At 43.4% G+C, this 26,778-nt stretch overlaps 3 protein-coding genes, 1 long non-coding RNA gene and 1 other non-coding gene across 9 annotated transcripts in view; 3 read left to right on the forward strand and 2 right to left on the reverse strand.

Annotated features, from left to right (window-relative positions):
- Positions 1 to 12,691, reverse strand: part of elf1 (E74-like ETS transcription factor 1) — a 31,596-nt gene extending 18,905 nt beyond the window's left edge. Inside the window, exons 1-2 of one of the 4 annotated variants that reach the window (XM_077021923.1) lie at positions 3,687 to 3,883; positions 3,531 to 3,589 (exon numbers count right to left, since the gene is read on the reverse strand). The gene's annotated coding sequence lies outside the window, so the exon portion shown is untranslated. Of the gene's footprint in view, positions 1 to 3,530; positions 3,884 to 12,412 lie in introns of those variants that run through there. The other 3 variants (XM_077021924.1, XM_077021925.1, XM_077021922.1) reach the window with 3 other exon arrangements.
- On the forward strand, positions 7,510 to 9,775 carry LOC143526496 (uncharacterized). Its single transcript, XR_013133868.1, has 3 exons — positions 7,510 to 7,584; positions 7,839 to 7,994; positions 9,560 to 9,775. It is a non-coding gene; the product is annotated as an uncharacterized LOC143526496 (long non-coding RNA).
- A 477-nt stretch (positions 12,692 to 13,168) lies between the features above and the next one.
- trnae-uuc (transfer RNA glutamic acid (anticodon UUC)) lies at positions 13,169 to 13,240 on the reverse strand. The gene has a single exon. It is a non-coding gene; the product is annotated as a tRNA-Glu (tRNA).
- A 1,352-nt stretch (positions 13,241 to 14,592) lies between these two features.
- Positions 14,593 to 22,008, forward strand: taf7 (TAF7 RNA polymerase II, TATA box binding protein (TBP)-associated factor). 2 transcript variants are annotated; one of them, XM_077021929.1, is made up of 12 exons: positions 14,594 to 14,781; positions 16,545 to 16,621; positions 17,451 to 17,529; positions 17,825 to 17,958; positions 18,164 to 18,287; positions 18,410 to 18,468; positions 18,918 to 18,990; positions 19,378 to 19,488; positions 19,747 to 19,941; positions 20,675 to 20,787; positions 21,355 to 21,414; positions 21,609 to 22,008. In XM_077021929.1, exons 1-12 carry the CDS (start codon positions 14,763 to 14,765, stop codon positions 21,651 to 21,653), a joined length of 1,089 nt encoding a protein of 362 aa, XP_076878044.1. In that variant the 5' UTR covers positions 14,594 to 14,762; the 3' UTR covers positions 21,654 to 22,008. The 2 variants fall into 2 exon arrangements, with proteins under 2 accessions (XP_076878045.1, XP_076878044.1); XM_077021930.1 differs by lacking the exons at positions 21,355 to 21,414; positions 21,609 to 22,008 and adding an exon at positions 20,997 to 21,348 and having other exon boundaries at positions 14,593 to 14,781.
- A 471-nt stretch (positions 22,009 to 22,479) lies between these two features.
- LOC143527613 (aryl-hydrocarbon-interacting protein-like 1) overlaps positions 22,480 to 26,778 on the forward strand; it is a 5,253-nt gene continuing 954 nt past the window's right edge. The window contains 7 exon segments of the mRNA XM_077022919.1: positions 22,480 to 22,793; positions 23,506 to 23,685; positions 23,963 to 24,151; positions 24,415 to 24,591; positions 25,122 to 25,263; positions 26,394 to 26,446; positions 26,448 to 26,769. Coding sequence (XP_076879034.1) covers positions 22,698 to 22,793; positions 23,506 to 23,685; positions 23,963 to 24,151; positions 24,415 to 24,591; positions 25,122 to 25,263; positions 26,394 to 26,446; positions 26,448 to 26,769 — 1,159 coding nt within the window. The 5' untranslated portion in view covers positions 22,480 to 22,697.

The raw sequence follows: 26,778 nt of genomic DNA on the forward strand, positions 1-26,778 counted from the left end.
AAATTCAAGACTCAACTGGTGGCTGCACTGCAAATGAGAGCTTGCATCATCTTCCAGGGGATGAAAGCAGTGTGCAACCCAAATGACAGTGGGAATTTATTGTTGACCTTTCTGCAGCAACTGGTCCTACAACTCGTCCTAATAGAACCCGGGGCTTGTAGAAGGACCCACGGTTCTGTTTCACCCACGAGGTTATGAGCATCAGCATGAACTGTCCTTAGATGTTTTTTAAAGGTTGTTGTGTATCTTCTGACTTTGTCATACAAGCCAATGTGATGCTTTTATGACTAATATAAGCCATGTTCTCTGAGATGTGCAACAAGTGGTGAGGTTTGCATGGGAAGTGGTCTAACATGTCAGCTACCTTCTGCCATGTGACGTCTCGCTCATATCTTATGAAACGCACTGATGATGAGTGCAAAGATATATCTCATGGAGCCACTCCCACTAAAAGCATTTTAAGGGCAACTTTGAAAAGATATCAGAAGAAAAGCCCGTTGGTTGCTTCACATGTCAACAGTGCCGAGACGAATGAAAGAATAAGTAAAGCTAGAAGCTTCTGTTTTCCTCTCAATACTGCAGACCCATTTTTAAAAGGTGCCAAACCCTAGTCCCAATAAAAGTGCCGGGAATGTGTGTTTGTCCTGGATCTTCTGTGCCAGGCTTGTAAAGGTGCCAGCAGTATTAAGCCTATCCCAGGCTTGTCCTGACCCCGCCCTACCACCTCCTTTTTCTGCATTACCATAAAGTGTTATCAAAAGTACGCTGCAACCTGATATTCCAACAATAAAATCCCTCTGCTATGAAATGGGCAGTCTTTATCAGCCGGGGGGGAGGAGAGGAGGTAAACACTCCCCAGGCCAGGGCTGCCAGGGCAACGATCGACCCCATTCACTGGCCAGCTGGAGAGCTATAAACTGGCAGATTGCCCTGTAAAGCTCAGGGCAAAGGATAGGGGTATAGCAGGTGGGTGGGAGCAATGTGAGGTCTCCTTAAACAAAAGGTCAGTCATAACATGTGGATACATGTCATTTCTCTCATCAGCTCTGGAGCCATGAACTGCTGTGTGGACATTCAAATGCTTTTGAATATGTTGTGCTTGGTTGATATTACCAGCCAACCCTGCACCTTTTGATCTTTGCTCATACTAATTGTCGTAGGGCACGACACTAGGGAAAACTGACAAACTCTGCTTGTTGGGGAAGATGTCAACAGAGTAATTCCTCAAAATGTGGCAGGCACATTCAGATGTCGCACGATTTGAGATAAAATCCCATCTACGAGTATGGCAGGGCATCTTTGTATAGTATTGCTACCTGAATGCTGAGGTATGCCAGTCTGAGCTTGTTAGTAGTATTCAGACAGTTGCAACACTGAGATAGGTCATTGCTCAATCCATCTGAGGAGAACATTATGGAAACGTGATGCAAATCTCCCACAGGAACAACCAGTGCATACACAAAGGGGCGTCTGCCCAACTACTACCCACACTGCTTAACTACACCCACTTCAATAAAACAAACTTGATCACTACAGGATTATTCATTTATTACAATAAATATTTTCCATCAGTTATCATAGGTTTTCTCTTTTATCAGTCATCCCCATCAGACTATGTTCAATCCCTAAGAATTAAGAAAATCCCATTGCTGGAGAGCACAAAACTATCAAAGCACACTGACCACAGATGGAGCCAAACGCACATCCAAACTATCTGAAAACAATGACAGAAAACGGGAAAACTCTCCATTCAGCAGGTGCTCCGACTTTCACAGATATTCCAGACTTCGAACCAGCAGAGCCATCACACGACGTACACAAAAAAGGCAAAACACAACATACACTAGCATACCCCCCTTTAGCGTCAGGTCTCTATCCATCCATGACAGCCAGCCACTCAATACCACCATAAAACAGGAGACAAATATCACTTCTTCAAACCACCCTTGCTGTTTGCCATGCCGGACCGGCCGGAGCAGTGTGAAACCCACCTCTCCTGCTCAACAGGGTCTAATGATCCAATTACAGGCCAGGACTTGTTGACGGCTCTTTGTGCAGGGAGCCAACCTGACACTACTGCCCACCCCGCCCATCGTGACAGAAACTCAGCCCCAAAGTGAAACGCCACACAAAGCCATTCTCAGCTGCAGGGCCTGTGTTTCGCTCCTGCCTGATTTTGGGTACTACAGCTCATTTACAATACAAATCAGACAAGAGTGGGTGGGGGACATGGCTCAAGAATGGTGATCTATGCAGACTCCTACATCCACTGGAGCCTTAATAAGATAACAGGGCAATCAGGGCTGCAACTGCTCAAAACACGTCAGGCCATGTGTGTTGGAAATAGAGTAGGTAAAGAATTCCCCTAAAGCCCCACGTTTCTGATCTAAACTGAAATATTATTTTAATCTGCAGGAGAGAGTTATACATTTTCCATAAATGTTTCATTTGAAAGTATATATCTATGTACACAGTCTTACAACTGCAGAATACAACCTCGTCCAAAATATTTCTTTTTTTTTTTTTCTTTGAGATCTCGATTGATATTGGCACTGTTTCTAAATATTGTTAGTTCATGACCATTTCTGTCACAATTTCAGCATGTATTTAGCCAACGTGGTTTGTGGGAAGAACTGAAGGTTCTGGGCAGAACCTGTCCAGCACGGCACCATAAGGACCAAAGAGGAACACATTATTACTAAAGAGGAAGTCCAGCCTCACATTCAAGCACACAAAAAAAAATTTATTCAAAGTCTCAGTCCATCTATTGGGGGTGAAACTGGCCTACATAACGCAAAACTCTGAACGTGGAAGGTTGAACAGGTACAACTTCACTTGGTGTCTCGTTTACCTTTGCAACTCATTGCAAACCTGCTGGTCCTCTAACAGGATGAGCAACATTCAAGCGAGATTCAAGCAACACTGCTATGATCTGATGTGATCGTGATAAGCCAAAATTGAACAGAACTCTAAACCAGAGGCCATAATGTACTTTTACTGCAAGAGGAAACATCATACAAATGAGCAAAGGTCACATAAAATGAATGTAGTATCATTCTGAGTTGGCATTTGGCTATTTAGTGCAGCGTGTGACAAACTGATTTGCATAATGCCCATATTAATACATTTAGGCGCCAGGAGGAATGATTTCTCTATGTCCACACAGAAACCCATTCTAACTGTCACATGGGCTTGGTCAACAGGCTTGCAAAACACGATTCCCTGCCTTGTTCTAGCAAACCATATAAGGCAAAGACACTTAACATGTGAAATTTGTATGTATATTTCAAAAGGTAAACCTGTAAAACTGATACTGAATCAACAGATATACAATTTATTATTATCGCCGCTGAATTCAACCAAACCTCACAGTGCATAAAGACAAAAAATAATTTACTAACATTAGTCTTTTTTTCTGGTTCAGTTCAACAACACCATAAACAAACAACTCAGTAGACTTGACGACATATTAGAAACCAAACTAAATAAAATTACAAAATCTATCAAGGAAACCCATACATCTCACCAACCTCAGACAAACAGGTCTTTTTTGTCACGCTCCATGTTTGTAGTAGAAGATCTGTCAGGTCTGAATTACAACAAAACCAAGAGAAAAAAAATTAACAGTGTCAAGCAGGAAAAAAAATATATCCAAGGGTGTGTCTAGAGCAGGCAGAGAGGCATACTGAAGGTGTTTAACACTGGGCTGTCCTCTATCTGTCCACTCACATCAATGATGGATAAAGTTTAAAGAAAAGGGAGAAAGAGACTACAATGGCTGCTGAGCAGTTTCTTTCTGGGTCTTTTTTTTCTTTTTTTTTTTTTTTTAAACCAAAGAGAAGTGCGTGGAAGTAACTTGCTGCTTCTCTCTCAGTCTGAGTCACCAACCAAAGCGACCACTGGGAGGCAAGCTATGAAGCAGAGCTTCTTTACCTGACCAATCAGCTAAAAGGGCGGACTTTAAATGCAAATCCCTTCAGGTAAGCTCCACTGTTGGTTTCGATTGGCTGGGGATTGATATGGGGGAGGGGAGAGGAGGACAAAGTAACAATCAGGTTACAGGTTGAGCAATGCCAAAAGACGCAAGACTCGTTTCTGCTAGGTGGGAGTGTTCAGAACAACTTAGGCTTGGAGATCACGTCTTTCAGAATGAGATTTATTTCAGAAGTCAGTAATTAAATGACTTTGGGGGCATTATATTCACTGAAATTCTTCTCTTTTTAAAATCATGATCCTGTCCTCTTACAGTAACATAAAAGATCAGGGCACTGTAAAATGTGTCAAACCTGGGGAGTGGCCTCTTAGTCACTTCTGTTTGAGAATCATCTGAAAGAGTCCAGAGGTTATAAATCTGAAGAACCTATCCCACCTGACGTCCCTGAGGAAGGAACGCTGCTCTCCCTGGGCCTCTCCACACAAGAGAACAATAGTTGCAAAGCCCATATATATGAAACATGTCTCGCAGACAGAAGGCTGTGTGACTCGAGTTCCACAATTCTGGGTTTTAAACTGCTCAGGTCTACCCCCAGTGGTTCAGGGGTGAGATTCAACAGCAACATTTCAAAGTCTGACTGGGGGCAGCCCGAACAGTTTGTCTGGGGACCTGTGTGCTCGAGTGTCAGATTCCCTTGTGATGAACATATCTACACCTGCTCATCTCAAGAAGGCCTGGAAAGCAATTAATGCAGTGGTTGAACTGTAAAAATGGGGAAAGGTTTCACCTGAGGAGTAAGGGTGGGGATGAGGTGGGTTTAAATAAAATACATGTACTGTCCGTCTGAGGGGATGGTTTTGTATTTTTTTTACTGGGAGTATGGTCTCCAGTATGGTCTCCTCTTGTATCCTCCCTTATACGGAGTTCTTCTCACTTTCCACGGCGTTCTGTGTACGAGCATTTGTGAATCTATCTACGCCTGTCAGTGTTTATGTTGGTTTAGCTGTGACTGTGTGGGTGCTTGTGTTTGCATGCCTTCATTTGTGTGTCTTCACACACGTATGCTTGCATGCGCTCGAAGCACTCGTGTTTGTCGGCCGTCTTTATCTGAGACGAGCCGGCCAACCAACAGGAAGCTGGGGGTCTGTGGCCTGGCTTTGTGAGAAGAACTGAGATGCAGAAGATCTGTGTTTCTGGCAAGATACTGCATTTGAATATGTATAGCCTAGACAAACCTACACCATAAAGAGAATGAAGAGTCATTTAGCAGAGTCCCTATGGTAGAGACTGTAGTAGAGACTATGGTAGCCTTCCTTCATAGACTTACTAGTGCTTACCTGCCTTTAGGAGAAGCTACTTAAATATATATAAGAGCAGTTGTGGGTGGAATCCATGAAACATCTTAGGCAACCTGTAATCTGATTGCTGTGTTCTTCAAATACCACTGCAGAAGACAAGTCAGTCAGATTAAGTGCATTATGTATTGCACAGAGAATGCTTGTTACAGTCCAAAACATGTTTGCAAGTGAAGACCTGCCCCAGAGGAGGATAAAATATAACCCAATGGTTGAGGCTCAGGAGAATGATCAGTATTTTGTCATTTTGTCACAGGTTTGTAAAGCCAATGGTAAGCAGTGGGCTTCTGCTTCAGTGGGACAACACAGCTATCTTGCATGAGCAGGAAACGTCTATTAATTGCACGATCAAGTAGAATTGCATTATCAGGAAGAATTTCTACACAGTTTACCACAAATAATTCAACAGATAAAATGAAAGAGGAAATAAATATATGAGGAATGTTAGACAACATCTCAAACGTAATATCTAACAGTATTGATGGAGTTCATGAAGTCTGGATTAATGAAATTAAAAAATTCATGGATGTTCAAAATATTCATAAAAAGCATAAAATCCTAAAAATAACATCTAGAGTCAACACTCCTGAAGTACACTCCAGATGTATATACATAGTCTTGTAATCTGATGAGTAATCTGATGAGATCACACTTGTTGATGTACTCAACAGATTGCACCCATGTAAAAATGCGTATCTAGTACTGTAGTCTTTATTTTTTAGCTTTAAAATGATATAAATTATTTTATTTAAAACTAATCTGACAACACAAAACACAATCCACTGTATCATCTTAAATGTGGGCTTTTGGAACTGTGGCATTTTCAGTCACCTTGCAAACATTTCAGATGTTGTCCATTTTAGTTCAGGCCACACTTCTAAAAGGACATTTACAACATAATATACTGCTCAATCCTGCAGTCATGTAATGAAGGAGACAGAATGCAGTGTGTTCCTTTCACCAATCCCAAAGATTACACTATGCTCTGAATATTAGAAAAAAAAGAATGAAAATTATTTAACAGCTCCAAGGACAAGTATTGTAAGTGGTATGTGTTTTATTTATTTATTTATTTAAAGACAATGTGAACTATAAATGTACAAGAATTGACATTAACTTCAGAAATTAGTGTCCACTGTGCCATGTAAGATGTTTTAAACTGCAATCTGCCTTTCTAAGAACACATGAAGACAGCCGGAGTGCCCTCACGCAGGCAGGCGCCGGTCATGTGCTCATGCTGACTAAGTGCAAAGACACACCTTTCCTTTACGGCCTAAAAATACAGACGACTCACTAGAGCTGAGCTACCGTCCAATGAGACGCCATCCAAGCTAAACACAGCGACTTCACAGAAAAGTCCTGTTTGCTGCCACATCGGCTGTTTAAAGTGCAGACGCAACACGCTGGCCCAACATAGCGGTGTGATTCACATCCGGAGTGAATATCTTCTTATCACTTTAGCAAATCCTCCTCAGATTGGTTACCCAAAATACACATGTGACAAAAATAAATAAATAAACATATAACAGAACTCTGGCCCAATGTGAGTACCAATTATTACTTTAACAAACACGTGCTGATGCTTCTTTCAAGGAGGCTTACACGTTGGCACAGAAACAGAACCCTCTGTCTGTGGCGCGAAAGTCTCGTTCTATTTAAGGTTTAACATTATCACTTGAGAGCTCAACATAGCAGTCTGGTGGCATTCTTCCTTTTGTCACAGAGAAAGTAGCTAAAAAAAGATCGTGTAGCCACACGTGTGGGTCCCACTGAAGGGACGCAGAGAAAGGGCAGCCCAGCCTTTTTAATTAAACCTCCTGAGATGGCCGAGAAGGTCATCTTTAAAGAGGAGGTCAGGGAGACACACATGGACACGGTCACTTATACAGATTATGCTGTTTGTCACTGAAGGAACAAGTGTACACCACTGACATTTATCCTAAAAAGTCCTTTGGGGTAACTGCAAATCTTAAAGCTGCCTGACCTGAAAGGGTCTAATATGTCCCCAGGTTGATTTTACTAACAAGTATTTACAGAATGCTACGAGGCAAGCGACAAAGAAATGTTGGTGGACTGGAGCCTTAAAAATGAGCACCACAACTACCGGTAATTTTAAACAAACCTATAAAATGGAATAAGACTTGAATAAAACTGAAGGAAGGATGATGTAGTAATAGTATATGTTGCCTAGCTTCTAAAAGGAGCAAGTGGGTGGAAGTTTGATTGAAACTGCTCGGAGGTGCTGAGTCACTGCCTGCATGGCTGACAATGTGATAAACGGACTGTTCTGGACAGGTAAACAAAGACACTCCCTAAGTGAACATTCTCAACACTTATATTATACTTATATTATATATTATACTATATATATATATATATATATATATATATATATATATATATATATATATATATATATATATATATACTGTATATATATATAAAAGCAACAGCTTGTACTTAAGATGCATAGAGATATTACAAATTGTAGTAAAGGACACAAAGTTTCCAGATGATAAAAAAATCATGCTTTCAATCATGTTGTACAGGGATGAAAGAAGATGAGGACAGCGTAGTGGAAATGAATCAGACCCTGTTGAATTATGAACCACTGGTTCTGTAGAGGTGATCCAGTGTACTGTTCAAACGTCCATGTTATCATGTTACATTCTTGCCCATTCCTATGTGCCTGGGTACAGGTGCAGGTAAGCAGAAATAAGAAGGTCCGAAAGGACCAAATTACTAAAAGCTGCTGAAAAACATTTTGGGACATATTTCATGGCTTTCTCAAATAACATATTAATAAGTTTGGTTTAAACATGTTTAACTATTAACCTGTTAGATAAAAATGTTAAATGATACTACATAAATGATACTACATAAATGATACTACTATACTACATAGCACTAAAAGGCTACTAAATTATATCACTGAATCTTTTGCTACAACTATAGTCTGAAAAACTTCATCACAAAGTTTATCACAATCAAGAGGTAGCGCTTTTTGGCAGATATTTGATTATATGGGTTAGGGACCATCACTATTCTACTGGCAACAATGGTTCATTATCCTCATAAACATGAGATGAAAAAGAGGCTGATTTGTACAGGCAAATTAGGTTACAACCTAAAAAGACACCTTACTCCACTCTTCACAAAAAGACAAGCCATTAAACATTAAACAAAAAGCAAAGGCAACATTCCAGTCCACTCACATCACACCCTATACTGCAACAGCTACCAGCACCCTGCACAAAGGTACTATTAAACTCCCAAGGTGCAGGACACTGTGTAGCGTATGACCAGATTCTGCATCACTCAAACATCTTGTGTATCTGAGGAGACAAGGACATTGCTTACACTTATCAAAGACCTCTGCTTAGATAGAAAGCAGAATGATGTTGAGAGGACATGCCAACTGCTTAGACTGTGTTAGCCTTGAGCTAGTTAGCACCACGAAGCAACAAGCACTATAAAGAGTGACACAGCACCTAATGGTCAAATCTACTTAAATGATTTCAAATGGATTGTAAAGGTCTGAGGGGGTGAAGCTGTTATTATGATAAATGGTGAAATACTAAATAAATTTCAGGAAAATAGATGCAATGGGGTTTTTTAAACATTATGTGTCCTATGCTGTCAGGAGATAGAAAACCAGACTTCAGAGCTGCTGTACACTTTCACTGAAAGGTTGGTTTACAGTGCTGGCAAACTCCCCACTACTAAATTGTCACAGTATACAAATTAGTCTGAACTCTCAAAATGAAGCAGACTTTATCGATTCATCTCAAGATGTCATCTTAAACATTACATAAGTATTTGGTCCTTTTGATATGATCATAGTTTTTTGGGGTTTTTTTTTTTGCTTTTTGTCATTGATTTGTCATTGAACAATTTGATTCATGTCTGCCAATTAAATACAGGCTAATCTATATATTTTAATGTTGCTTGCTTAGGTTGGACTGGCTGATATTAGGAATACATACAAACCTTTGCTATCTTGACCTTAGTAAACCTACCCTGCAATGTAGTGGCCCTGTTATCGTTAGTACAAGATGAAATTCACAGCATAATTGTCAAGGGTTTTGTGTACCCTAGGTTAAGTAATGGCTTTCCATGAAACAGTTATGATAAAACTGAACCTTACATTTTCCAATAGATAGCACAGTATGTGCTGCAACAACCTAAAAGACTAAAGTGACTGTTTTTACAGGTTTGCAACATCAAATTGATAAAAAAATATAGGATGGAAATCTTTTTGTCTGTGCAGATGAATATCCCAGGATCTGGTAACACAGTTATCCCCTGATTGTGTCAGACTAAAATCACAAAATTGATTTTAGTCTACATCAGCCAGGCCTACTACAGCATCCTCCCATGCGAACGGAGCCACTGTGTCACTCCGTCACTGCAGCCATTGGTTACAAAATATGCCTGTGATAAAAACAGCCGTTGAAGCCTTCATGTGTCCCGTCAGTCACAACAAAGCGAGTCAAGGTTGAGCTCTGGAACCTTGAAGAGCTACAGTGCCCCAGATGACATCATCATGTGCCACATCTGCCCTGGTTCTCCCAAAAAACATCGTAGTGTTCAGAGCCAGAGAGTGGTCCTGGCTGTGCTGTATTTTGGTTAGCTTTGTGCTACGTTTTGTGAAACTATAACATTTTGAGGAACTTTTTTTTCTCAAATGTTGCTGGAATCTAACGGGAAGCAGAAGCACAGAGTTGCACGGTAAACGTTGAGGGAAACAAAACACGCCACCTGCCGCACTGGCAGTGTCAGTGTCAAAGTCACTTTTAAGACCACTTTGTGAGTGTGTGGATACCATGTTTCTTGTACCAGGCCACACCTATGGAGAATTCCTGTCACAACAGCAGGTGAACTGCTAACGGCATGGAGTTACAAGTGGAATTTCCCTACACTTTGAAGTTGTGAAGACTGCACAAACTCACGACCTAGCTGAAAGCAAACGTGCTGACACCAAGAAGCTAAGAACTGGACAAAGGTTTCCACACTTCTGTGGAAGAATTGCATGTCTACAAGATTTTGTTTGTTTTTGTTGTTTGTTTTTACAAATAGAACAAGTGAATCGTGCCATTGAATAATCAATCGTGCAATTTTCTTTTAACTGATAACAAACATTCACTAAGGCAAACAGCAGAGTGGAAAATGTCGGAGAGCCAAGCTAAACTACACTAGTTGTCTTCACCTTTCAAATGATGCAACACTGAAAAATGACTTAATGTCAAATTCTCTTTCATGTCTCACTCATATGATAAGAATTATGCCTATACATGAACAGTGCCACCTTGTGGAAGCTATGGTGTCACTTCATCCATCACAGTTAAAGGTTTGAGACATCTTTTCAGTCTTTGGCGTTAACTTTTTGTCTTCTTTATTAGCTAATGTTTATACATGCCATACTGGAAATCATACAACCTCAGACATAATGGAGGGAGACAATGTCCCCTCGAAAGAACCTCCTCCTTCTAACGCCAGACATCTAACCCAAGCATTATTGGTCTGTGAGGAGACATCTCATGTTGCTGTGCTACTCAGAGCCAGTGATGCCGTAGCCATGCTGTTCCTGGATGGAGGCTTTATAAAGACGAATGTCTTGAAATGAGCAGACAAATCAATAACCAGCCCATTAGCTCATATCTTATACGATTTCCAAACCATCAGGCTACAACCCTGAAAACAAGCACTCAAGTTGAGTGCCATGACTCAGGCCTCCTCGTATTGTCAGCTCCTCGACGTGATCTCTGCTGAGGGTGACATCACTGTCACATGGACTAAGTACAAGGGAATTCCAGTCGCCCCGCTGACAGAGGTGGCACGAAACGCCTTCCATTCTCCTCTGGCGACGCCATGAACATGCAGCCAGTGAAATATGGCCTGTCCTTCTGTCGTGGTATTTGTAAGGCAAGACAGGGTCACTGCACATGTTGAAGTGCACAAGACTCCCAAAGAAACGTAATGGGGGGTTGGGGGGGGGGCTGGGTACTTTTAACCAGTACCCAGCTTGCATTGGGCTGGAGAGCAACTACACAGAGGGTATATTTAGAGTCTGTTATTGAGGATAATTGGTTTCAGAAGACTGAAATTTCCAGCTATCTGAGGACCTCTGGGATGTGGGGAGGGGGGGGCAGTAATGGGTTGGGGCAGTCAGAACCAGCTGATGTCCTTTCTGCAAACAGGCTAGGCTAATACCGAAAACTCCCATAACATGATAACACAACTCATTCCTATTTCCACACCCCCTATGTTCAGCCAAATTAGATACTTTAGCTTCCATGTCCCAAAAGGCCAGCATCCCAGTTTAAAAAATGTAAACATCTGGCAAACATTTAGACAGTTAGCAGATGGGGTAAGCACTCAACAGTGGCCTACATCACCGAAAATTAGTTTAAAGGACAATTTTTATTAACTTTGAATATTTCCAAATAGGCTAATCCTTTACTGCAAAGTAGTAGTAGTTTTTTTTACCAATATGTCAATGTGACAGAAAGGGAAAAGATGGTTTAATAAATAAATGATATTAACATGTAAACAATGCAAACAACTGTCGTCGTATTTATACTGATCACTAAAAATAAGAAATAGAAATATTTGCTTGCAGGAGGGCTCAGAGAAACACAGAGAACTCTCAAGACTGAACAGACTGGAGTCACATGCCCTGCATCATGCTGCTACAGCCGTCAGGATGGTGCTTATCCCGGGGCTCTTCTGGTTACATGCCCAGTCACGGGGGGACAACGGTGTTAGGTCTTTACTTGGTGATTTATTTCGTGTGATCACGCACAAATCCGAGAACCTTTTCAGTTCCGAACTGCCTAAGTGAACTGGGCCTGTGAAAAAGGTCCAGAACTGCACTCTGTAACTGTGAGCTATAAACACAACTGCTGTTCGTATTTATGACTATACGGCTACTTTGGAAGTACCTCCCTTTTAAATGTTAGGTATTTTAAGAGTTTTCCGAGTTATCAAATTATTTTACATCATGTGCTGCGAAAGTGATGTCTTGGAAAATGTTTGCGGTCATCTTAATGTTTGGTAAATAAAAAAAGCGATATAATGTATAGTTCACTTCGCGTTGGTACGCCAAGGCAAAAACACGTACCGTGTATGTTGATAGACCCGTGAAGAACAACGGTTCGGTGGGTTTAGGTCCCGCTAGTGTGATGGATACACTGAAACTCCTCCAGACACTGTTGACATTCTGCACTCTCTCGTATCCTCAGTCCGGTTTAGAAACACAAGCCTTGTGGGCTCCGACTGAGCTGCTCTTCTCTTTGGGTCGTTTAGAGCCGGTTCCGTGTGCTGGCTGCACTACTAAGTCGTTCCTGACATAAGGTTACACTGTTTTCGCCAGAAGCCGACGTGTGGGGAACTCCTAGCAGTCACATTTTCCCCTGGAAGCGATTGGCCACTAACACAGGGAGGTTCGGTTCGGTGTGCTTCATGTAACGGGGCAGTGAGGGCGCATGGAGACTCATATGACAAACATGTACTGAATAAAATAACGCAAGACATATAAAAATGTAATTACTGTAAGACAAATTAAGTGTTTCTGTAGGTTTTTTACCACTTTAAAAAAAATAACATTTAAATGAACGTAGCCTATAGTGTAAAGTAACGTCACTTAAGTTTTGTTTCTAAGCGCTCGTCTTGGAGTAAATAATCAAAAACATCACAAGCCAAACTTTTCCACACTCATTTTACGATGTATTGTTTAATTTAATGTGCTCTAGTTTGGTATAAAAGCAAATAAAAACAAAAGAAATGCGGTCGAATAAATAGACACGCTAATTTGTTCTGTTTGCTCCAAGCCAACACCTTGCAATATCACAAGTATTTAGAAATAAAAAGGTTTTCCTTCCCATACCGGGAGTCGAACCCGGGCCGCCTGGGTGAAAACCAGGAATCCTAACCGCTAGACCATATGGGAGGATACACGCGGGCCCATTAAATACGCTTACATTCTTCACTACATTCTTCACAACAAGAGTTGTGTTTTTTTGTATTTGTATTAAATATGTTATGATATCGGTAGCGACTTGTCTAGATACGTTTTGGTGTTGTTTTTATAGCCGCCACTGCGACTCATGACACCATGACATGACTAACCATGGTTCAGCCTCGTATGACTACAGCTACAGTCACTAGTCTTAATCCCTTCATCACTCCACACATGTATGACTATATGCTGGAGTGATGCTCTACATGTGGGATCTTCAGTGTTGTTAGCGCTAACTCTGTGCTTTTATAACTATTGGACTGCACGTCAGAAGAAAGACTTTGTCAAAACCAAAATGAAATTGAAAATTAGTTAAACATTTTAGGTTTGCTAACCGTTATTTAAATTTTGAATGTTGGTGTGAGATAAAACTACAGCTTTTCGAGCTGCAAATATTCAATATGGATTGTAAATTAAAAGAAGACTGGTCATGTAGTAGATAACGTGAATTATGGTTGTCAAAGGTGATGGGAACGTTGTCCAGATATGTGGTATCACGAACCTCACCGAGTTAACGGGTTACATGAGCTTTTGGATCAAATGTCATTACCAGAAGACTAAAACTGGGTCTTGGGTGGACCTTATAGCAGGACAACCGTCCTAAATGTCTCCAAATAGTTCTGTGATCACAGAATTAAGCTTTTGCCATGGATTCCCCATTCTCCTATAGGCCTACCTAACCCAACTGGACGTCTGTGAGTAGAGCTCATTATAATGGAGGGATAACAATAATTTAGGCACATTTAAGGCTTAAATAAAAATTTTAAGTATTTTCTGTTTGTCTGAGCAACGTTGTAGCATCAAATTCGCATATAAAACACCAAAGTCAAATTACCATTAGTTTTGCAGTATACAGTACCGTAGGCTATACAGTACCCTGCAGTGCTAATGTCCCAGGGTGCTAAATAAAGTTATGTTTAGACCTATTTAGGCTAGTAAGAAAGAAATTTTGTCTCAATGTAATTTTTTCCAAGCTTCTTGTGATGACTGCTTTTTGTTATTTTCCAAGTCAAAGTGAATCCATTCTAAGTGGAAAGATGTGGGTGTTACGTGTTTCAGTTCAGTAAAGTCATATAATGCTGAAAGATATGTTGATGCTTCTTACAAAAACAACCCTAGCTATTCTAGGTATCACACGACATTTTGGAAAACAAAAAATGGTTATTGCACAGTGCACACGTACATGACAATCCCATGCAAGCAACTGCACTGTGTGAGATGACATACACATCCACACCAGCAGATGGCGGTAAAACAACACACACTCGGGTTGGCTCGCTGGGCGAGGGGAAGAAGAGAGACTCAGCTTCCGGAGTAGCGGGCTTCCCTTTGTTTACTACAGAGCTCACATTAGAAGCACAAAATAAGAACTTAACCAGGTGAATTAAGCAGAAATCACGTCTCTCTTCAGGAGGGACACGTCCAATAAGACCGCCTGCTAAAGAAGAGCAAGATGACTTCAAAAACTAAGGGTAGGTGGACCTGCTCAGCCACCCAGCTGCGATGTTTTCATCTGTATTTAGACACATTCACACGACTCATATTTGCGGGTATATATATATATATATATATATATCTTTAGCATATATATATATATATAATATTTCTTTCAAATATTATGAACCGGTTAGTGTGTCCCATGGTGTCTGCGGCCCATATCTTAATACACATCATGTATATCATATCTTAATACACATGTATATCATATCTTAATACACATGTTTATCATATCTTAATACATATGTATATCATATCTTAATACATAGGTATATCATATGTTAATACATAGCTAGCTGGATATGTTAGACTTGGAGAATGAACAAGGAAGTGTTGAGTGCTGGCTGTATCTGTAGTTGGGGTGTCAGAGGGGAGTGATGAACTGTACAGTTTTATTCTCCAAAATTACCAGCAAAAAGCCTGTCACTTGTTCAAAATCACTTGTAAGTTTTCATGTAAATGTCATGGGACTGACAAGCCCTCGTGTCATTGATCACGAACATGACTGTCCAAATATTTAACCATGTTGTCCTATACCAGTGTGATCTGTAAACGTATAATGATTGCTACAGTTTTGAGGATCATGACTGAAAATGCACAAGACTGCACATAATTTCAACAGTACAAAGTTACATATTATTATATGTGGGAGGTTGATTGCAAGAGTTTGGACTGGATTCACATTCATGTTTTTACTGTACAGTAATTTACTGTATTGATAGACAGTGTCATTGCGATACAGAAAACAAATAGACACTCCATTGCACAAAAGAAAAAAATACAAAATTAGAAATAACATATAAAAAAGACAAAACTATAGAGGCAGGCATGCATGTAAAATTACAGTGCAATCTGTCTATACCTCCTGATAATCCTGTCTGTCGGACCACAGATTCTTATCCATATCACAATGGATATCGACTCTTGTAATGCAGCATGTAAAGAATCTTTTTGAATGTGTTCTTCAGCCTTTGCAGGCTTCTGCTGTGATGTCCTCACACACTGTATCCATGGCAGCCAGCAATGTCATCTGTCTAGCCATTGCCAAGCATTTGGTATTTGTTCATAATGAATGAGAAATTGCACTTGTGACTAGATGATGTGGAGGTTGGACAAGTAATTTTGAGAAATTGCACCAAAGCAACAGAGAAAGACTGTAACAATCTAGCTAGCCAACATATTAATTTTTCATCTTATTCTCACATTTGGAGTTTGGGCAATGTTTAGAGAAAGCTAAACAATGGCAATCATGTCTGATGCCTGTTATTACATGTGAGAGGTCCCACAGCAGAATGCCTATGGAATATGAGTATGAGGGGAACATGAGGTGTTGTCTTACACGTTTCCTGATGTTTTTTTATAGTAGTCACACATGCACTGATAAATGAATACTAGAATAGTTCCATGAACATCAGGATGAAGTCTTGACCCATGTGCATTCGCCAAATGAATCAGTATTGAACTTTGGTAGAAAGTTGAGGAATACAAAGGTGTCCATCAAATTCACCCCAAAAAGCAGTCCACTATCACACATTACAGTTAAGACAGTTAACATTCGAAAAAAGACACAAACTGTTTTGAGAACCGTGGTTCTACTCCTTATTAAGTAACTGATATTAATATGTTATTGGCTATTTCCATTCTTCCTGCCCTTGCTGTAGTTCCAGGCTGATTGCTGAAGGACCTGGTTTAAAAGTGTATTAGTCTGGAGTGCTTTAAGAAAGTTTCTCTTTTCCAGTTGGAAAAGTTGGTACCAAAAACAAGGATGATGCACCGCACGAGTTGGAGAGTCAGTTCGTTCTACGGCTTCCTCAGGTATGTGAATAAACGCGACAGATTGTATCGGATGTCATACAGACAACAGAACAGCAAGCGTGGTTGATGATATACAATCCCTTCTTATTTACTTCATAGACCATGTACTCTGTAAGGGTTACTCCCACTGAAATTCAAACACATGAGACCTCTTAATCATTAGATGTCTTGTTAACGCTGCCATTGTCAAAATCAAAAGAGAAAGCCAAGCACAGTAAGAGCATTGTGCCATGGAGCATGTTCCTTGATTTGCATAATTGAAGTCCAAAATTCAAAGGCATTTCTTGTTTAGCGCATGCAGTTTGGTCTAATGTGCCCTCGTTGTGGTAATGGCGTCTACACAATGATGTGAACTCTGCAGACGAACCACCAGGATGTGGAAAACACATTGTAGACAAATCCTATTGTCAACTTTACCAAAAATTTAAGGGAGTTTGTTCTGTTCTCTTTGCTATAAATTCGTTATGTGAGATAACTGTTAGCAAATTATATTTCCCGAATCAGAATGTGTCAGAATGAATTAGATATGATTGTGCAATATGCGTCTTTTCTTTGCTCTCCCAGCCTTTCAGAGAGCACCGTGTAATATTATGGTGATGCATGAATGCTACATTCTCTGAGGGCCACAGTGTCTGCAGACATTTATTCACAGACAGCCTGAGGTCACCTTCACAACAAATAAGACAGCTATTATGAAATGTGGAACACCGCCACACCCGAATGGCCACATTGTAGTGTTTCATTGACCCATTCAGAACAATGAGCTGAATGTCTGCTTTTAAAAACGCAGGACGTCTTGCTAACCGTGGGTTCGTGTCTCTCCCTGTAGGAGTACGCGTCCACAGTGAGACGGATTGCCCAATCTGGGAGCATGAATCTTAAAGACAGACTCACTATAGAGTTGCATGGTATGCGCACACAGTCAAAAATTAGTTTGAGAAAGGTTGATGTGGGTTTATGGGATTGAGAATTTGTGTATGCCAAAGTTTTGTGTAAACATTAATGGACCTTTTCTGATACTTTAAAGAAAAAACATTTTGTCATCAGTTACAGAGTAGTTATTTTATACAGGTTTTACATATTTTCATTATTAGACTTGTTGGGCATGATACATGTTTTTTTACAAGGTCCGATTTCTTTGCTGTATGCATTTTTGTAATACCTTTGTAGCAGTAACATTAATCCTGTTTTTGTGATTCCTAGCTGATGGCCGTCATGGGATTGTAAGAGTGGACCGTGTCCCTTTAGCTTGTAAATTGGTGGATTTGCCCTGCATCCTGGAGACATTAAAAACTGTTGACAAGAAGACCTTTTACAAGACTGCTGATGTCTGTCAGGTAGCACCAGCTGCCGATAAATCTTGTCTAGTCATATTGCAGGCACTGTTTCTCCACATAAAAAGCTAAAAATATAAATCTTACCTTTTATGCCTTGCAGTATAATATGATTCATTATTTAAATAAAGAAGATTGGTCATTCTTGGCAGAATATGGCCACCAGGCTTGATAAGTCTGAGCACATTTTTGTATTTCTTGTTGGTAGATGCTGGTGTGTTCTCTCGATGGAGATCTATACCCCCCTCTAGAGGAGCCTACCGGCACTGCAGACTCCAAAAGCAAGAAAAAGGACAAGGACAAAGATAAGAAGTTCGTGTGGAACCATGGCAGTAAGTCTCCCCACATAGAAACGTGTGGATACAGGCCAATGCTAAAACATCAGAACCCTGAACATTCACCTGTCAGTGAGGGCCTGAAGTCGCTCACTCTCCTTTAATGCTTCTCTGTTCAGTCACCTGCCCTTTGAAGAACACGAGGAAGAGGAGGTTCAGAAAGACGGCGAAGAAGAAGGTCTCCCCCACTCTCCCCCTCATTGGGCTCCTCCCACTCACGTGCTGTAGTTTTCTTTCTTCATTTTTCTTTTGGGTGATTCCCAGACCCAGTACAAACAAAACAAAACAAAACCAATGTTAATTTCTCTATCAGAAGAGCAGGGAGAAAGATAGCTTGACTGGGCCAAGGAAAAAGCTGTAATTAATTTTTCTGTGTCCCTGAGCTTTGCACCACACCAGTTTTACAAGGTGCTTTTGATTGGCTTGACACTGAGTGGGTTTGTGGTACATCACCATTCCTATGCCTCCTGTGTAAATCACCTTTAAGGTGAAGTTAGCTATTGATTCAGTCCCCTCTTTTAATCGCTAATGTGTACTGTGGCGTGCAGCCAGCTGTTGGTTTTAGAGCTTTACCGTGTGTGTGTGTGTGTGTGTGTGTGTGTGTGTGTGTGTGTGTGTGTCTTGCAGTACATTGAGTCCCCTGACGTGGAGAAGGAGGTGAAGAGACTCCTGAGCACAGATTCCGAGGCTGTCAGCGTCCGTATCCTCTCATAGCTCCAGTGTGCTTTCTCAGCTGACATGACCAAACCTGTTTATTGTTTTCTGTTTATTTGTTTGCTCCGCCACTACGGTCGCATGGCAGAAAGTTCAGCTGAAGCTGTGCTGCACAGTCCTGCCACCAGGTGTCAGGGTTGCTCCGCATACCTTAGCTGTGGCGGCACAGTACCGGCATTAGACTCTGAAACTGGGTTCAGTTTGAATTTAGTCAGTTGTATTGTAAACACCTGGCCCAATATGTCAATTAATGTTAATAGCAAAGCATTATATTCCACTATTATATGGCACTGTTGAACCAGACTGGTGGGTTGATTGTATAAGGTTGAAGAGTGAATGTGGGGTCGATCACTTACCTTGACCCAGCTGTCAGGATGGGAGGTTATTGCTGAGGATGAGTCCAAAGAAGCAGATAATAATTTATCTCTTTCCAATCTGGACTCCTCACCTGGAGCCTCTGGACACAAGGGTCATGGCTCCTCAGGTGCACACACACACACACACACACACACGCTCATTCTCTAAAGAAGCTGTCAATACTTTTACGCATGTGTGAACATAATGTATATTGGTTCAATCATGCTAGTTGATTGGATGAATGATCAATTCGATTGCCTGCTAAAAGCCCAGTGTTGCTCAGGCGTGTACTGCGTGTGTGTCAAGGGGACAGCCCCCCAGGCAGCGGGAGAGGTTGACGGGCTCGCGTGCTGAATGCTGCTGTCTGTGTTCGCTTCCCGTCCAGCGCCGCGAGACGAGCTGCGTGAGATCTTCAACGACATTAGCAGCAGCAGTGAGGATGAGGAGGACGAGGTGGACCGCCACGACGACGAAGACCTCAACATCATGGACACGGAGGACGACATGGTCGGTCGGCTCAACGACAAGCTGAACGAGTCTGACGGCGGGAGGGATGAGAGCGACCGGAACAGCCAAATCGGTACGCTGCCTGCGTCTTCTGGCAGCGTGAGCCAGAGACCAATTAAACATCATCACTTCAGTACAGTAGACGCCCAGTGGGCAGGCAGAGCCCCGCCTACCCGCAACAGTGATTTGGCTGAGAGGCTGGCAGCTGCGTGCGGGTCACGTGACCCTAGTGCACGTGGCCCTGCCATGATTGACAGGTTAGCCCCTCCTCCAAGGCCAGTGTCCGTCCAGCTGGATGCCTGACAGCAGACTTGACAGCTCTGCCAAAGCGTAGCGTTGGGGTACTGTACAGTTTCCAGACGAGCAGGGACTCGGTCTCATATTTCACTGGGTTTGTCAGCTTTAGATTAGCCTGTAAGTCTGTTGGAGAATGAAGTACGGGGTTTTTAATAATGCTGAAGGATCCCCTTGGGCTATTTTCCTACACAGCTTCCTAGCATTTGCAATAATATTAAGTGCTTCTGAATTTATGCCATATCTATGTTCAGAAAGAGGGGGGGAAGAAACAACCTCGCAGGGTTTGATGGACAGGAGAGTCAGTGAAAATGTCAAAGCCGTCTCTCATATTCACGTAGTGTCAGGCGAAAATTCTCCCTCCGGTGACGGGTCTGTTTCCCCGGTGTAAGGTTCCGGTTCGGAGCCTGTTAAAGCCCGGCTGGGTGTGGATCAGAGCCGACGTGCAGCACCGCCCGTTCTGGGCACGGGGACCCGTGTTCACACTCTGTCTCTCTACCACTGATCCACAGTGTCTGAGTACCAGGTGCAGATCAACGCCATCAAGGCCAAGCTGCAGGAGACCCGCGCCCGCAAGAAGCATCAGGACGACCTGATCATGAAGGTGGAGAACCAGGCCCTAAAGGTGAACCAGCACGGGCTTCGGATCACTCGCAAAGAAACACACTCGCACACGTGCACCGTCAGCCCTAGGAGAGAGGTTTTATGCACGCTGTAACCTTTTGAAATTGGTGGTGAATAAAACTTAATAAAACCTCAGCTGCAGACACATCTTGAAGAAAAGCCACCTTTTAAGGCAGATATATCACCGTCCTCCTTTTCTGCATACCGCAGAACGGCATAAAAATTCACGGCCTGACCAGCTGTTCCTAAGGGAGCGTTTGGACGCTGAAAGACATGGTGGGACATGCGGATTTATAGTGGCATTTTGGCTGCGTCTCGCTGCTGTAATGAGAGGAGACGGGGAAAGGTCATGTTCATCAGAACGGCCCAATCACGGCTGCTTGTGACTGCTGGAGCCCAGTTTTGTGTACAAGCCGCCCTGGTGCACCAAACAGCCTACATCACCAGGAAATGACAGCTGAGTCTTAACGTTTGCCTGTGTCTGTCTGCCTGTCACTGTCTGTCTCTCTCTTTAAACTCGTCTGTGTGCGTCTGTCTGTCTGCATTCTTATTCATCACTCTGTTTCAGACTCGCTTTCAGGCACTGCTGAATGACATCATTCATCAGGAGGAGCGGGAGATGGAGCAGGTACAACCACACGCAGCCAACATCTCCCACTTCTAAACGAATATTCAATCTTACCGCCCTACACCAGCCTCACTGGTGTTTGTTTACCTAAACACTTACGTCGACAAAAACTAATAATGCTAATGGCATTGTTCATCATCCTCCACTTAGCCTACTGCTAGCTATCAATCACCTCTTGTTTCCTGTTCCAACAGCTGGCCTCTCTGCAAGAGCAGCTGGACTCGTTGATCGAGAAATGACCACCAGAGGGCAGTGCAACGTCTGACAAGTCAGGCCACTACTGCTAAATGAATGAAACCGTGCCAGAAGCAAGAAAGCTGAAGTCATTTATTCTAATGTAATCAAATGTCAGTCTGGTCCTGTCTTGGACCGTGGTTCAGGCCGTTTATCACGTTACGGAGTTTTTAGTTGAAGGAGGTCATGAAGGGTTTGGAGTGAGAACTTTGTTTTTGACCTTTTTTTTTTTACTGCTGTTTTCTTTTAAATAAACTTTGCGATCAACAGTGAAACATGTCACGTTGGGTTTGAGTGTTTTCAAAGGTTCAATCACTGAGGCACCCCGTTTACCCTTGAACAAATATAACACAGAGAGTATTGCTTAGAGCCTTTGAAAAGTATAATAACATAAAAAGTAAGTGTAAAATATGACATAGGGATGAGAAAGCTCACAGCGTGGTCTGTGGACTGAAATAAAAGCTTCCCTTTTCTCCAGAAGTCAAGTATTGCAGTATAGTGGTCATTGAGTGTGTTTCGTCTCCTCACGTTCTACTGCCCTGTGCGGTTTTATTAGGGGCTACAGCAGTTGCCCTTCCATGGGCCATTAACTTTTCAGTTGCCCCAACAGTTAGCAGCGGACACTTCAACACCATTCTGTGCCAATATTAAATCTCCCTTAAACTGTAATGCTCCTATATTTTCAAGTCTTACTGCCTTCTAGAATTGCCTCATTCCAGAATGATCGTAACCTCATATTCTGAGTTCTGGCCTTTGGTTACATTGGCCTTCCTCTTCCTGAGAATTATGCTGAAGATTCAGGTGTGGGAGGGGGGTGTTCAGGGATTAGCCAAAACAGATTAAAGTGGCCATCCTCATCCTGTCTAATCCAGCCATCTGTCAGAAAGCAGACAAGCCACACCAGGGCTGCTGCATTCTCTGTGGCTCTCAGCATGTTAATTAACACAGTGCAGTGCACGTGAACACTTAAAACCCACAGCAACCCAAACACACGCTCACCCAGACTCTCGGAGCACTCTTCACGTCGCTAGAACATTTCTACGGAGGAAATGGAGGAACGCCATCTCCTTAAGCATCCTGGGGTAAAGAAGAAGATCCTACATGGAGGACCAGGCCCTCTGCCTTGCTTTCCAAGTGGAACTAAGGTAAGAACCATGACTACTCATCCAGGGTCTTCAATAGTATGGAAAGACCTCCCTCATCAAGTACATTCTATAGCAATGAATGCTTCTCGTGAGATCTGCACTGTGGATAGCATCTAAACGCTTACATCGATTACAGAATCGTAGGCAGATTTCACTGGAGGATAAAGATGCTTCGCTTCTATTTTGTAACATTTGGCTCATAAAAACCACAACCGAAGCTGGGAATCAGGCGGATCTGAAGAGTGGTACGCTGTGCCAGTACTGGAATAAGGCTTTGATCTGGGCTGGCTCTCTCTTCCTCTCCGTCCTCACTTGCCTTGTCCAGCCATATGGCACTGGGCCTGGAGATGATGACAAACGTTTTTGTCGGCAACGCCAACATGAATCTTCCCGTTCAGCAGCTGGGCGCCACTTCTCGTGTACATGTTCTCGTTGCGTCGAGATGCCTCCAGCGCCACAGGATTCAAACGGACAGCATTACTGTGACCCAGTCCAGTCGGGCCGGGCTGGACTGAGTGACTTATTTTAAAAAGGGAAGAGAGCATGGAAAATAGCTGGATGTCCTCTGTATTTGCAAACTACACCCATGACACACACGATCATTTAAGTTAGTGATACACAGAGTGTGTGGGGAGTGCAGGGCCAGAAAGTGAGATATTACCCCAGCTTCCCCATCGTCTCCTCACCCCAAACGCCTCTTCTCTCCGCACAGTTGGTTTTCCACTTCCAGACCCTCCTGGACAACTTTGAGAGGACGGTGATTGAAGACAGCCGCAAAAACAAACGCCCTACAGAAATTTTTGTGGGGAAAATGTTCAAGATGGAGGTGTGGGAGGTGTTGCTAACCTCCATGAGGCTTGGTGAGGTGGCAGAGTTCTGGTGCGATGCCGCTGTAAGTGAAAAACGTTAAAAAATAGACCACCTTTATCTCCCTCCCACAGATCGCCCCAGTCCTGCCGTAGTCTAAATTGTATCTTAATTATCATTTGCATAAGGGAAGAGTGCGTTCCTTGATTCCCAAGCTGAGACAACCTCTGTTAGTTTTTTACACTGTCAAGTTGTTTTGGGGGTGAAAACAAAGTCAATTACATATTTACAATTCAAATGAGAATAAATTATGTATGGCAAGATGGACTAGCAAATCACAGTCATTTTTTTTTATTGTTTAGCACACAGGCCTCTATCCAATAGTGGCTAAAGGGATACGGCTAGCTGCCCAGGGGAAGGACCCGCTGGAAGGCCAGAAGCACACGTGTGGGATGGGGAACGTGTTCACCTACCATTCCACAGGCTTCCCTGACCTGGATGAGCTGATGAGGGAGCCACAACCTCTAATCTTCATCATGGAGCTAATCTCAGTAGGACAGACCCCCTCTCCCAGCACACACACACTCACACACACACACACACTCACACGTGCACAGTTCCCTCAGGGCACCCAATTATACTAGTATACTGCTGCTCCACGGCCAGCATATTTAGTGCCTGCCTAAACCACTCAATGCAGAATGCTAGCGAGCAGGTAATGGGCTCTGGGAAGAGATTCGGCCCGTCCAGCACCCCGGGCTTGGGGCTCGCGCCAGGCCCGCCTCCTCATGCTCTGTCCGTTTACCCCGTTCAGGTGGGCGGGCCCCTGTCCTACGAGCGCGAGTCCTGGCTGATGGAGAAGGACGAGAAGATGCAGGCGGTGCCTTCGCTTCACCTGCAAGGAAACGCGCTAGTGCGGCAGGACCGCCACGCAGAGGCCGCCGAGAAGTACAGGGAGGCTGTGGTGCTGGTCCGCACGGTGCAGTCGCGGGTAACCCAGTCACGTGCTGCTGGGGGGGGGGGGGGGGGGGGGGGGGGGGGTGTTGGGCAGTTATGGAGGCCTGATGAACACAGCCTACTCTCTGCCAATGCAATCATTGAGTAAAACGGGCAAAACTCTCTTCTAGGAACTCCCGAATGAAAATGAAATATATTGCAATGATAACGTTGTAGATTTAAGGTTTCCTAAAGTCAAAATTGCAGCAGCAATGGTGAATATCTGCTGGAAACTCTTTTTATTCAAGGCTTAGTCATAATCTGGGTTTGGGAAACTGGCACTATGTAGATTAAAATTGCAATCTATTTATAGTCTACTCCGCCTTCTATAGGCAAACAGGAGGAGGTGTGAGGAGAAATGGACGTCACGTAATGGCCCTCTCCTCCTCCTCCTCCATACTCCAAGCTGGATGGGTAGCGGGGGCAAGGACGCAACTCGTGGGCTTGCAGGAGAATTATGGCTGGAGGTCACGTCAGCTCGGATCACTCTGTTCTAGTATTCACACGGCCTCCATGTGTGTGCAGGAGATGCCAGGAGACCAGGACTACATTAACCTGAGCAAGCTCGTTATACCTCTGGTCCTCAACTACTGCCAGTGTAAGCTGGAATTGGGGGAATTCTACGAGGTTATAGAGCACACCTCCGAGCTGATAGACAAGCACAAAGGTGAGACTTCAACAAGCTCCCTCGACTCTGAAGCACCATACCTCCAGAGACCATGAGCCATCTCACGGGGTTAAGGGACTCACCCAAATGAATGACTTAGTTAACAATGAATCTGAGCTAGTCAGGCTTCGCTCCCATTATACAGAAGAGATGCAATACAGTTCCTAATTGTCTTCTTTCACTGTTTGTCATTCTGTTCTGTTAAACAGAGCCCTGAACAATCAGGCCAATTCTTCTACGGGTACTTGCAAGTGTGTGAACTTTGATCCCGAATCCAGGGAGATTTAACCATGGTTCAGATTTTATTTAGTTAGCCATGAGTGCCATGTAAGCCTGTAGTAATGTGATGAGAAGAAACCTGAGCCCTCATCTCCTGTCTCCCTGTGGACACCCCGGTGACCGTGGCCTGGGGGTTGGGACTTCCAGACTGTACTAATGAGCATGTGTATGGCAGCTCCGAACACTGGTGTCACGCTTGTCTCGTCTTTCGTGAGCCCGTCTCTCCGTGCTGCACCTCTCGTTCTCTCTCTCTCTTGCTCTCTCTCTCTCTCTTCCCCCCATCCTGCCTCCTCCCGTGTGTCATTCATACCTCATTTTCCCGATCAGGTTCAAATCTTTCGTCACACTTCTCCCACCACTTCCCCTGTGGATGCGTCTCTTTTGGAAATTCACTTACTCTGGTTGCCACAGGCTACAGGAGAAATTCGCTCCATTTAAATGTTGGTGCAATGAAATATTTAGTATGAAGCAAAATGAAATGAAAGAGGAGCTGTGTGGAGTCATAGGTGAAGGCACCTCTAACACCTTCTCGAACCCAGTAAGCACAGTGAGAGGATTAGCTGTGAGTGGGCGGGTGTGGGTGTGTATGCCTTGCGTGGGATAAAATGAAACATACATGAGATTAGGCCCAGTGGTTTCTCTCATACTACATAAGCCTTAACTTCACAACAGCAACACAAATCAGCGGTTTGTTTACCTAGGTCATGTGTGCCGCTGTGGCAGAGACGCCGAACTGCTAAGAGAGTCTGAGCAAGTGTGCTTAGAAAAACTGGAGCAAAAACATTGTGCAATGACAGCTAGTAGTTGGGTCCCTGATAGCAGCCTGCACCTTCTCCCTGTTCCCTGCGCAGACTGCGTGAAGGCGTACTACAAGCGCGCCAAAGCGCACGCGGCCGTGTGGAGCGACGGGGGAGGCCAGGCGCGACTTCCTGACGGTGGCCCACCTGGACGGCTCGCTGGCCAGACTGGTGCAGAAGGAGCTGCGGAAGCTCTCGGAGAAGATGAGGGAGAAACACTGGGAGGACAGGGAGAGGTACCGGAATATTCTCAAAGACGAAGAGAAGACGGCGGGGAGGGAGGAGGCCGCGGAGAACGAGGGGGAAGGAGTAGAAGCGAGAACTGAGGATCCAACGGAGAACTCCCAGAGTCCTCGGCGGGAGGCGAAGAGCCCGGCAGCAGGAGAGGAGGGGCGGAGGGACGTCCTGCAGACAGCGTCTGTGACCGAGGGCAAAGACC

This window comes from Brachyhypopomus gauderio, chromosome 11 (genome assembly GCF_052324685.1).
Source record: "Brachyhypopomus gauderio isolate BG-103 chromosome 11, BGAUD_0.2, whole genome shotgun sequence".
In the NCBI taxonomy this organism is placed as follows: Eukaryota; Metazoa; Chordata; class Actinopteri; order Gymnotiformes; family Hypopomidae; genus Brachyhypopomus; species Brachyhypopomus gauderio.